Source organism: Odontomachus brunneus, unplaced genomic scaffold (genome assembly GCF_010583005.1).
Source record: "Odontomachus brunneus isolate Ranch 3 - 2012 unplaced genomic scaffold, Obru_v1 Obru_scaffold_004, whole genome shotgun sequence".
Lineage (NCBI taxonomy): Eukaryota > Metazoa > Arthropoda > Insecta > Hymenoptera > Formicidae > Odontomachus > Odontomachus brunneus.
In genome coordinates, this window is record NW_022639454.1 from 1,589,768 (window position 1) to 1,603,181 (window position 13,414).

Consider the following 13,414-nt stretch of genomic DNA (forward strand, 5'->3'; position numbering starts at 1 on the left):
TTAAATTGTTGTAACTTTTGAACGGTTCGACTACAAACGAAACGAAAATCACTACAAACAACTACAAACGATTTAGAAACGTCACCCGCTTGCAGATTTGAGATATCTCAAAGTGGGGTGCTACTCATTTTTTTAAATTTCTATAATTTTTAATGGATGGAACTACAAACGAAATTATTGTTACTACAAACAACTACAAACAAAATGCTAACTTTTTACGTAGAAAAAAATTATTTTTTCAAAAGTCGGGTGCCAGGTTCACATAGCTGAATAATCCACCGTGAATTAAGCCCTTTACAATACATCGTCGCGTTGTCTCGTGCAATTAAGTTCCATGCGTGAATCGGCAATATCCGCGCGCGCTAATACTTAACTTTATATTTCATAATGTTGTCCTCCACAAGCAATATCGATTTTTTTATACTATATACGCAATGATTCGTATGATCACATGTATGACAGTTGCTTAACTCTGATTGTTGATTTGCCGATTATTTTAATCAAGGAAAATTTTCATAGATAAATGATCAACGGTGCTACTAGATCAATTGGAAGAGGCAGATGGGGGTAAAATTTATTTTCTCCGACTCTAAATAACGTACGAGATGCTCGTTATGTGTGAGAAAGCAAAATGTTCGCCGTGGAATTACGTCGGCGGATATAAATTTCTGCTGGGGGGACGCGATATGTTTTTACGCGCGTCCTGCTGTAACGACGCGGTTTGCCGCGCGTCGCACACATCGATTTGTGGATCGCCGCTGGAATCGCGCGACACGGATATACGTAGTTTCCGGCACGTACGCAATTCTCACCCGGAATAAAGTGAGAGTACGCGAACGTCCCAAGAGCGCGCGCTCTCCCGCCGTCTCGACTTTTTCGCACGTGCCGGAAAGACACCCGATATGCAGATTATGGGAAGCCCCGCGTCTTCGCCAACGGAAGGCGTAAAATTTGCAGTCGCATTCCGCACGCCGCGGGGAGTGCGTTACGAGAGAAAGAGAGAGGGAGAAAGAGAGCGACTCGAAGCTATTAAAAATTCGCTCGATATGACGCGCGTGCATATGCGAGTGGAATCGCGGTGAGAACGTGAACGCGTCGCGCAATTCCTATGCAACTGCATCGAGAGCGAGAGGGCTTCCCCATGTGAAATAAAGCGACGCGATATCAATGTTATTCGCCAGCGTCGCACTCGGCCCTCTCGTCTGAGGGGATACTTTTGCACAGTGCGTATATATTTAACGGTTTATCTCCTAAACTAGAAAACGAACGAACGTCGTCAGACCGTTTCACTCGTGGGAATGATCTTCGAGAAGAAAATTGATACATAGGCAGGAAAAAAGAAAGAACTGTAGTTGCAAAGTGCTACTTTCCGCAATCCTATATTTTCTAGGCGAAAACTTTTACCGAGAGAGTATTCTCCTGCTAATGAAGTAGGTTGCGTTCCAAAACATTTATTTTACTGAGAAGAAAATTTTACTGAGAATCCACGGTGCATGGTAACGTCTACTACAGACTTTTAGTAAGAGCTTTCTCAAAAAGGGCATTCTGGAATGCCAGCTGGAATATTGTTCTAACACTTTTTTCTTGGGTCAAGAAAAATACCTGAAGCAGAGAATGCCCTCTTAGAAGAAATTTTCATTAAAAGCAAGACTTGTGTGTACTTGTAGACAAGACTTTTCTAAATTTAATATTGTGCTTAGAATATTTCGCCGTTGGTTTTAGAAGTAATCCTCTTGAGGCCATACATAAAGAGTAAGGTCTAGAATTCAGGGGTTTCCGCCAAGGATGGGGCAGTGTTTTTCACGACGAGTTTTTCAAACTCGAGACACGGCCTCTGGTTATTTCTTTCGGAACGCATTGATTCGCGTCTCAAATTCGCGTTATCATTGGCACGTAACGCGAAAATGACGCGCGTTTTTCCTCAGCGCGGCGATTCGGTGTACCCTTCGAGAACCCGAAGCGCGATAATGCAGCGCGATATAAAGCGTTGTGCGGATCGCAACGTCATGCCTTCGAACGATCAAAGTCAGGTACTACGTCGTTATGGTTCGCTGAATTGGATTCCGTGCGATGGGGGTATTAGCTTAATGGAAGTGTACAGGTACTATTTTTAAATGACGAGAACAAGAAGGTACTTGCGGCTTCTCGCCGGGGATCTGCCGAACTCCATCGCGACGCGTTTGAAAATCGCGAATCGAATTCGCGTTGAGAAAAAGATGTCTGATCACAAATATCGATTTGTAGCTATGATCACACAGAGGAATAATTACTATAAATTATTGTAAAAAAAAAAAAACACTTTTATTAACACGGTTTACTTAGAAGACTCTCTCCAGTAGTTCACTACGTATTTTTTTCTTTCACATAATTTTGTGAAAAGAAACAGCCTTGATTTGATAATGTGGACATGCACGGAGAAAAATAATTTGCTGGCCCAGCAAATGTTTTGCTGGTTTAGCAAAACCTTTCCGTTATTATATGGACAACAAGAAGATTTGCTAAGAGTACTAATTACTATTTGCTGGATATAATTTACTGAATCTACAAATTATTTTGCTGTAAGAACCATGATGGATTTATATAAGCAGTTGCAGTTTTGCTCCGATAGCAAATAAATTTGCTAAGGATACATTATTTTGCATCAATACAAATTAACAAATTAACGTGATTCTTAGGACAAATACACACAACAAATTTTTTCTATTCTGACAACGAAACTACTTCTGTTCTGATAACGAATAATTTGTAAAATTAATTACATTAACTAAATTTTTTTTATGTCACTACGAATATGCAGTAGCAACGACGATTTTGCTAAAAGAGCAAAATTATTTTTCTCCGTGTGGAGAAGCAATTTCTACTGTCACATGTACGTGACATTGTGTTAAATTCTACTGTAATATTATAATAATAACTTCATATGCATATGCATATTATTTTACTGCAAAAGATATGATTGGAGCCAAAAATAATTGTGATTTTAGTTGGAGCAACCATTTTTGTTCTCTTAGCGCAGAAGCGAGGGATCGTCCCGAAAAACGACCGGAGTTATTCGCTCGAGATGCTGCGATATTCTCAATGGTTACCGAGCGAAGGGTGTGTATCCACGGAATCCGAGGAAATAATTTCATCGAGCCGAGTCGTCGGGAAATCACGCTGCCGCGGACAATCGCGATTCCGGCCGACCATGTAATGTCGTTTTGTCGTCACGCCGGTCTACGAGTGTGTGTCAAGGCTGATCCGGCAATCGAATCGCCAATCCCCCCCCCCCTCCGGCCGCTCGTGCACATCGTCATATTACTACACGTGCACACGTGAAAAATATCAAAAAACATTTGCCTCTATGCTCGAAATAACGCGAATTGCGCTCCCGAGCGATTTCCAAACGTTCCCGCTATTGTTTTCGCCCTCGTCGTCGTTGTTTTATATATCCGTGCAACAATTTCTTCCGAATTTTCTGCTCTACGGAGCCATCGAATTCCGTGATGTTGTTATCCGTTGTTTGTCGATGCGCTCGTGAAGAGATAAAGAAATAATGGCAATAAGTCCGAGACCATGAATCTCCAGGAAGTGAAACTTTAACAATCCGAAGCCCGCCCGATGCTAAATTATACACGACGACAGTCGAGCCGTAACAAACGTAATCCGATACAATTTTGCGACGCAATACGCCACTTTTTAAATAGACGTATGCATTATCTAGAAATCGTGGCGCTTGTCTCTTTATTCTTCTCTCGACTTAAAGAGAGAAGCGGAATAGTAGTCGTTCGCCTGATGCCTGGAAAAAAAGAGTTCCGACATTTTAACTGGCATGGACGAGAAGCAATGAAAAGAAAAAGTATCGCGCTTAAACGTTATGTTTTTCTGGACTCTGACGAGTAGCGTTGTTGGATGTTAATCCATGAAAATGTTTTCGTTTACCAAAATAATTGGTAAATCAATCATCAAAATCTATAAATCGTCACAATTATGAAATCACAGTTTCGTCGATTGATAAAATTAATTATTAGTCAAACTGGATTGCGTAATTTCATCGGTCAGTTAAATTACAGAAAGATTAAAAAGGACATTCTTGTTTGGAAAATATCTTTACTTTCGATATGATAATCTTCAAATAAGATTACATAGCGTTAAACAAAGATAAGTCACTTGTAAGAATATATTTTATATGCCTTTTTCAACAAAAAACATTGTGTTCTAATTATTCCAAAATAATTTTTATTAATGGAAAGCACAAAAATATCGAACTGAGAACATGATGTTTTTAAACGTGTGTTATATTCCGGGGGGGAGGGGGTTCCCTTATCCACTTAAAACTAATATACTCAAATTAACGATATCATTGTTTTATGTACAAGAAACGATACATAATTTTGTTGGAAAAATTTTGTCGTCTTAAATTTAAACGATTATTCATTGAAATTAATATAAGATATGCAAGTGCAACTTATCTTTGTTTAACGCTGCGTAATCTTACTTGAAGATTAACACATGTCAAAAATAAAGACACTCTTCAAACAAGAAGTGTCCTTTCCTTCTGCGTACATACGTGTGACGAGCGATTAATTTTGACGACTGATTATTTCAGTCAAACGGACAATTCTAGTCAATTAGAGTGCCAACGCCGCTGTCGAGTCATTGCAGTCCGAATTCGCCACGGAGAAACTCGCGCACCGACGTGCCGAGACGTGCACGGGAAAGATAAACGAACACGTTGGAGAAGCCCAACGTCGCAATCTTAAGCGTAATCACGTTTGAACGTTCCGCGCCGTACCGTTGTAGATTTCGCGCCGACGACAACACGGAGCGCACCGTACGTGATTTCTGTGCCAACAGGTACACCCGTCGAAAGAAAATAAAAAAAGCAGGTGAGTCATCCGTGTGTGACTCAGAGGCTAATTCGCCCGCGTACGGAGGTTGTTGCGATTTGAGCGTGACCGCGAAAACAATGTTATCGCGGGTGCGCACGTGTTTTCCTCGAGCGCACCTATCCCGCATTCAGCCGATATCGGCGAGCTCTCGATACGCTCTCGAAGCTAAACCCGGACTCGATAAACAACGCCTTATACTTGTACAACGGCTCCATTTCGCTTCACCAACCTTTTCCCCGTCTACACTTGGACTTTGCTTGTGATCCTACATCCGCTCGATAACGTTATCGCGACATCGGCAAGCGGATATCGATCTATGAAAACGAGATAAAAATATGCCGGGTAACTTATCGCTTACGTTTCCAATTTATTCGTTATTTTTCTTCGACTCTACTCGCCGACTGTGCTGAAAGATTTCGCGAGCTCTGCGAAACAATAGTTAGCTACAATCGTGCACAGAAATAATTAATATGGTCAAGAAAACAATTTTTTTTATTAAATTCTGCTGTAATGTTAATGATAATAACCTTATGTGTATGTTGCTACTATCATTTTACGAGAAAAATTTGGTTGCGGTGAAAGAAAACTATAATTTTTGTCAGATCAAGCATTTTTTTCTCAGCGAGGAACAGCGACATTTTTGCAACGTTAAGAGAGAAAAGTGATCTCTCTTAAAATGAATCAGTGAAATACCATTGAAAGCAGTGAATATACACTGATTTGAAATTATAAGTATAACATTGAAACTACTCAGTGGTATAATTATAACTGATATCAGTGACTATTCGCTGATTCTTTAAGAGAGATTGATCTAACTAAAATCATCGTCATTTTTTGCCTCAACTATATTATTTGTAGTGAAATTGTAGTAGCAACGTGCACATAAGATTATTATATCACTACCATTACTATATTATAATAAAAAAAAAAGTTTTCTTGATCGTAATCTAATTATTTCTTCGTGCGATTATAGTTACGAATACCAAATATTATTTTCTCAGTGAAAAAATCGATCGCGGTTTGGCGAAAAAATTAAGAGCGAGGTCTCGGGAAGCCACGCGTGATCTCTGCAAATTAATTGTTTGCGTAACATTACTGGATTACAATCGATGCTGCTACAAATGCGGTTTGAATCAGCATCGAAACACATGCGCGACCCAATCATTCGCAGAACTCAAACAGATACCCGCAATTTATGGCGCGCCGTTGGCTGGATTAGCAAAGTTTCGCTTAATGGATTTCAGCATGGTGTGCGCATATTACTAATTGACCTGACCCAAGTAAATATTTGAAACAGCGATATAACGCCATTATATATACATATACATATTTCGTCCGCGGATAATTCCTAATGATCGCGACGGCCTCGAGCGACAGTGAAGTAATTAAATTATCAACACTTATTAAAGAGAAATAACGAGCAGTTTCACCCCGATTTCCCCTCGTCGTCTCTCTCCGCCGGCGAGATGTACGCTTAACTCCCCCGCTATTAACGGAAATGCATTTCTCCCGTGCTCTTAAGTGTTCTTTCGATGAGCTCCTCCGCTTCAGCTAACTTGGTTGATGAAAAGATTAATATTCGAATATTACGTGAGGAGCTGCTCGAACTCTATTAAGACTAATGCTCGGAAAATAATCGTTAGCTTGACTTTATGTCAGAAATGTGCAAACTACACTGAGAGCATATTATAGCGTCTTTTTTCATATACATTCTTTTCAATTTTACTGTGTAAGTAGTTCAAGAATAGACTAGCAGTGAAGTCTATCTTGCTGAGCAACGTAGTAATTCATTGGAAACTTAGCAAGTGTTTTAATACAGCACGCTTCAGTTCCTAAGATATAAGTAGCACACATGAAACGAAAGGATAATAAATTACTGCAGAATGTCGATCTACTCGTCGCTTACAAAATCCTACAGCCATACTTGCTATAAAATTCTCACCGTGTAGTGAGCTGTGTAATAAGCAATGTCGAATGTTTCAGGTGAAATGGAACGATTAAATTTTTGCGTCGTATTTATTATAATTACGTCGCAATGCAAACGGCGTATGCATTATTTCATAAAACTTGTATCGACACAAAGATACGATTGTGTTTGCTCGCAAAATCTTTCTCTCTCCCTCTCTCTCTCCGTTAACTTGTTACACAACATTTCTTATCGCTGCGGCATTTGACAAACTGGTTTCTCATGAAAACAAAAGGAAATGGGAGGCAGGCGACGGTGACAGGAGCTCGAAAGTCACGACAAAGAGAAAACGCCGACGCGATCACGTCGGCGAAAGATATCGGCTCTATGTAATTAATTACAGAGCATTTTATCAGATCTCCAGACTTGATGGAAAATCTTTCTCTCTCCTGCCCTCCCCTCGATCTCTGAAGGGGCACAATGGCCGACTGATCTTAATTGAGATGCTTTAATTACCCGCTCGTCGACGCGCACGAACGCGGGCGCACGAGAGACAGAGAGATGATGCACGGAGCTGTTGTCGCGACTTCCTCCACGAGGAGCTTCATTTTCGCGAAATAAGAAAAGAAAGTTGCCGCGGTATCTCGCAATCGATCCCACAATAGCCTGCCGATTCCCGCGCTAATTAGGGACGACCGCTTAATTGGGCGTTACCGCTTCTTCTTCTGCCTCGTTATTAGAAGCGCCGTGCGCGTCTCGAGAGGAAATCCTCGCGATCTTGTGTGAAACGCGAGAAACGGCATCGCAGACGGCGCGATGTTTAGAACGGATTGTATCGAAGAGCGTAGCAAAAGAAAGCTACACAGAAAAAAAAGATTTGCTAATGTATGGACAACTAAAAATATTGACTGCAGGAGCAAATTTTCTTGCTTTCATAGCAAGGTTATTTAGTTGTGATAGCTAAAAGATTTGCTAATATATACAGGGTGTCCCAGATCACCTTCACAATTTCTTGTGAGGACGTAAAGCGGATTGAAATGAACACAAAAGTCCAATACCGTTTTGCGATATTCACAATAAATCTCAAGATATTAATTAAAAAAGATTGATGAATGATCACACGCGATGTGGTATATGAGCTGCCACTGCACCGTTGTATACTTGTACATTAAGTCAAGCTGAACAAAAAAGTCCTCTACCATTTTGCAAATAACAACATAGATTTTTAGATATTAATTAAAGAAAATTGGTGCATAATCATGTAACAATTTTCTTTGATATCTAAAAATCTATGTTGTCATTTGCAAAATGGTATACGGTAAAAAATGGTTTGCAATATAACGGTAGACGGCGCAATTGCAGCTCATCTACCATATCGCGCATTATCATTCACCAATCTTTTTTAATTAATATCTCGACTATTATTGCGAATATCGCAAAATGGTATAGGACTTTTGTGTTCATCTCAATCCGTTTTCCGTCCTCACGAGTTATTGTGAAGGTCTGGGACAGCCTGTATATTAGTTTTACTTTAATATAATATATATATTAATTTAATATATATACTTTAATTTAATATATATATTAGATTTACTAATATATATATTAGCAAATCTTTTAGCTATCACAACTAAATAACTTTGCTATGAAAGCAAGAAAATTTGCTCCTGCAATTAATATTTTTAATTGTCCATATATTAGCAAATCTTTTTTTTTCGTGTAGAGTAGCGTGGGGAGCAGAATCCGCTGAAATTCAACGAAGCCGATCGGTACGCACGATGCGAACTATCGAATCGTCAATGTGACTCGCGCAAGTGTGTCCCGCCAGTCAAGTAAGAGCGATCGGGCAAATGTAGTAAACTCAGCTCGAATCGAGTCATCATTTGCCATCTGACATTTTCGATGCAAAAGCCATCGGCACGAAGCCGGCAAGCATGACATTTACATAGCCGCCCGCGGCGGGGCTAATCGTGTCTGATATCATATCCGAGTTCACGGCCCGATAATTCTGGATCGCTACCTCACTTTTCAGCGTACGACTCGTGTATGACGAATTTCATCTCGAGAGTCATAGAGAGAACTCGCGTGAATGCGACTAACGTACTGCTATCAACGTACAACTCCCGAGTTTGTTTTTGAATCGGGCAAAAACTCGTCGACAACATCGCCAGGGAATCTTGCAAACAAACAGCAGATTTATCTACGCGAACGTAGTGACAACACGACCAGAGTTCGCTTTCACGACGAAATCGATCCGTCTCTCGTTAAGACTCATCAAGGCTCATTCACAATACGCGGAATAAGCTTGCTGCGAGTTGGAGCGAGAAATGAAACTCACTTATTTCGCTTAAACCCGTACTTTTAAGCAAGAGGAACGGTGTAAGGAGGTTGAAGTATAGGCGTGAGAGCGAAATAGATTATTTTGATTTCTTATCGCAACTCTCTTTTACGCCAGGCTCGCTTCGCGTATTGTAGACGAGTCTTTAGTCGAACACCAAGTTCAAGCTCATCTAATCGGATCTCTTGGTGAAACGATGACGACACGTTTTGGCTCCTTCAATTATCGAATTGTCCGCGGAAAGTCCAATTAGCATTGGAAGTTTTAAACGCGATGATCGATCTGCACCGTCATTTGGCCCTCGATGACATGAGTCAGCGCGCTGAGTATTATCAAAACAAATATTTCTTCGAATGACAACCAAAATAAATCTGATGGAATTTTTATATGCGCGACATAATTAATTCTCTGTCTTGCGTAACTCTACTTTCTTAAAATGAATCAGTGAAACCACTGAAAACAGTGAACATACACTGATTTGCAGTTATAAGCGTTGCACTGAAACTGCTCAGTGCTATATTTATAACTGATATCAGTGACTATTTACTTTAAGAGAGTATATGAAGAGAACATATAGTAGTTTTTTCTTCTTTTTCATACAGTCTCTTTTTACAATTTTACTGCGTTTCGGATAGTTTAGGATAGAATAGACTCACTGAGAGAAACAATGTATGTTTGTTAAAGTAATAGATGATTTGATGATCTGCAACATTATCTGTTCGATTTATTTACCTAATGACCGTTGAACACACTTTCGTTCTAACAACCGAAGTGTATTTAAAAACGTGAAAAGGCTCTTTGATATACAATCTAAAAATTGTTCGCAAAATTTCGAAAAACTATGAGAAAATAAAACGTTTGCACTTAATATACGATGATAAAATAAATTATATACTTATGATTGCACACATCCTCCTAGCGCATCATCCTTAGCTCTCATAGGCCCTCGCTTCTTTAAAATTTTTGCGAGATATTTTTCTTTCAATGCTGTCATAAGATTTGTCTTGCCAAGGAACATAATAAATCTTACTAAAAATAGCAAATTTTTTCTTAATAGAATTTTAATTCTCTTCTAAAATATCAATAGCACGCTTAAAATATATGAAAATGTCAAGTGACTACAGAATGTCGATCTATTCTCCGACTAAAAGATTTTACAGTAATTTTTAATTAAAAATTACTACATGTACTTCGATCAACGATATGCGGAGTCAAGAGACCTATCTGATTACGCAAACACTTCACAGTCATAGTTTACTTAAAGAGATACAAATCGACAATCCAAATAATGAAAATATAAATGTGCAAAATATACGCCTCCGTTCCTCATTCACCCTCAAATTACCACTTTGACTTGAATCGCACATTGGAATCTTTTTTTTGGGCGACGGTAAAAAGTGTCCGAGATGTATTCTCCGCTATCCCGGCCGCGATATTTGCCTTACGAACGATCGACGTTTATACCTCTGCGCGATGGCCGCGTCGTCGCCATATAAGAGAGAAACGAGCGGAATGATCGACGGCGAGATATACGGCGGAATAAACGTCTGACACACGTAAGAGTGGCCGAAAGTAGCCGTGAGAAAGAGAGAGAGAGACCGTTTTTTAAATGATCGTCGATCGTTTTAAATGCGCCTAAATTAACTCGCGCAATGAGATGCCCGTCGTGAGTCCCGCATACAGTAACAAAAAGTAACGCGAAGCCCATAGGCGCCGTTCTCGCGAGTTGCCGGCGCGTACTGTTACTACGACTGTGGCGGCGCGCGCAATTACTTTGATTGGCGGCCAATTACTCCGACGTGGCTAGTTTGCTTTAACGAAAATAAATAATTATCAAAATGAAGCTCTCGCTGGACGCGCCGTTCGTTATTACTCGCGGATCGCGCGTATGCAACGCTGCTAAATCATCTTGGATTTGTTAATTATTAGCGCTGTCCTTTCTAGTTAGGCCTCGAGTCGAAAGATCAGACATCGAAAGCGAATTCCGAACTGGACGGAGCGTAACATGTGAGAGGCGTCGCGCTGGCCACGCGATGATAAATTATTCGAGATCGTTCATGTCGGCCAGCTAGCGAGGATGGAAACGTGAAAATTGCGGATGTTTACATAGCCCGTGGACTTGACTGTTCGGGGACGCGTGATTAGTTAACGCAAGTATCTCGTTTGTGTCGTAAGTTATGGGAGAAAAAAAAGAGGAAGAAAGCGGTGGAGTCAACGAGGCCTCGTTCGGAAGGAAATTCGCTCGAGCGGACATCGGGCCGCGAGCATAATAATATAATTACTGCGAGTTATTGGTCGAATCAATGATTACGACGCGATTCAGCGACTGCACAATGGCTTGTGTTAACAGTCATTACTTGAAACTTGTCCCACGTGAAATACTCAATTAGAGTCACATTTGATTTTCCTACTTGTGAATCAAACACGGAAAAAAATAATTTGCTGACCCAGCAAATTTTCTGCTGGTTTAGCAAAATCTTTTCGTTATTATATGGACAGCAAAAAGATTTGCTAATCACTATTTGCTGGATACAATTTGCTGAATCTACAAATTATTTTGCTATAAGAACCATGATGAATTTATATAAGCAGTTGCAGTTTTGCTCCGATAGCAAAATTTGCTAAGGATATATTATTTTGCATCAATAGCAAATTAACGTGATTCTTAGAGCAAATACACTCAACAAATTTTTTCTATCCTGGTAACGAAACTACTTCTGCTCTGATAACGAATAATTTGTAAAATTATATTGTTACATTAAGTAAATTTTTTTTATGTCACTACGAATATGCAGTAGCAACGGCGATTTTACTAAAAGAGCAAAATTATTTTCCTCCGTGCACGTAACACGCGAGACATTATACTTGCAGCCGCGATTCAGCTAAAAGGCTTACTCCAAATTCAAATCTGAGTGTCTCACCCGAGGCATAAAGTTACAGAAGTGACACAACTGATACGACCGAATGTGTCGTTGTGCCAACACGTAACCCGATCAACGGATACACTGTTTGTTTGGATAAGATTGGCCGGTGGATTTTGTTGATCCGACCGCTTCCCCCTTTTTATCTCAACATGTAAACGAAACCGTGTCCTTTTCCCGTGTCAATATTTACGCTCGCATCACGCAGAAAGAGCAAGAAAAGTCGAATTTTTAGGTGAGAGACCAAATTACACCGCACGTATATTTCGAGTGGGAACTGCGGTTGAAAGAGACCTGCTCGTTTAAATTCGACGACTCGAAGTCGCGAGAGATCTCGAGCGATGAAAAAAACGCATCTATCGCACGAGCCTGTGACGCATCGTTGCGAGACGGCGGTGTTAAATGAATGAAAAAAGGAGAAAAATCAGTGTGCGTTCACTCGCGAGAGCGGAACGCGCGAGTCGATTCTCCGGTGTCTTCAGACACACGTGTGGCTGCTTGTTATAGCGGTAGAACGGGCCTTCCTTACACGAATGGCCGATACGCACTTACTGTTATCGGCGAGCATGCAGCGCGAATGATACGGCGAAGTAGCCGTGAATTTTAGGGAAAAGCGTCGCCAGTGGCCGGCACTCTTACTCGGATTTCATCAAATATTAATGTATGTATCTATTATGTATACATATGATTGTATTCCATCAAATATCAGGGTATGGGGATTTATTAATTATCTATCATTTATTTATCAATTGTTATTTATTATTGGCTTATTCGTTTTCCTTCAAAAAGACCCCGTAAATCTTGATATTTGATAATATCCGCGAAAGAGTGCCGGCCACTGGACGTTTCCCCTATTATTAATTTGCTTATTATTATTATTAATTGAACTCACCTCAAAGCACGCTGCGTGGTCTTCATCTTTGGCGACCTCTGAATCCGAGCTGCCACCTGCGCCGTCCGTCGCTCCGAACGGTGAATCTGTCTGCCACTACTTCCTCCTCCTCCTCCTCCTCCTCCTCCAACGATGGGATGCACCGTTCGCCTTCGGAAACACCACTAATAATTGCACACGCGTATCGCGAACACATACACTTTGTCCGACAACACTAGCCACGAGGATCGGCGATATCCTCGCAGCAGGTATTCCTTCGAACGGGTCTCGAAGTAACGAGATAACCTGGCGGTCGACGATCGACGCCTTCACCGCGGAGCGTCGTGCAAAAGAGCGCGGTGAATTAGATCAGTGGGACTCGCGGACGACCGAGAAACTTAGGTCGCGAGCGGCGAAAGGCCTCGCGCCTCTCTTTCTCCTTCTGCCTGTGTCTCTGTGTGTGTGTACATATATATATATATATATATATATATATATATATATATA

The 13,414-nt window shown here is 40.6% G+C and overlaps 1 protein-coding gene across 5 annotated transcripts in view; it reads right to left on the reverse strand.

The window, feature by feature from the left end:
* LOC116846655 overlaps nt 1–13,414 on the reverse strand; it is a 164,164-nt gene that overhangs the window by 147,442 nt on the left and 3,308 nt on the right. For all 5 annotated transcript variants that reach the window (XM_032820808.1, XM_032820799.1, XM_032820791.1 and 2 more), the window contains one exon: nt 12,929–13,361. In XM_032820808.1, coding sequence (XP_032676699.1) covers nt 12,929–12,954 — 26 coding nt within the window. In that variant the 5' untranslated portion in view covers nt 12,955–13,361. The remainder of the gene's footprint in view (nt 1–12,928; nt 13,362–13,414) is intronic.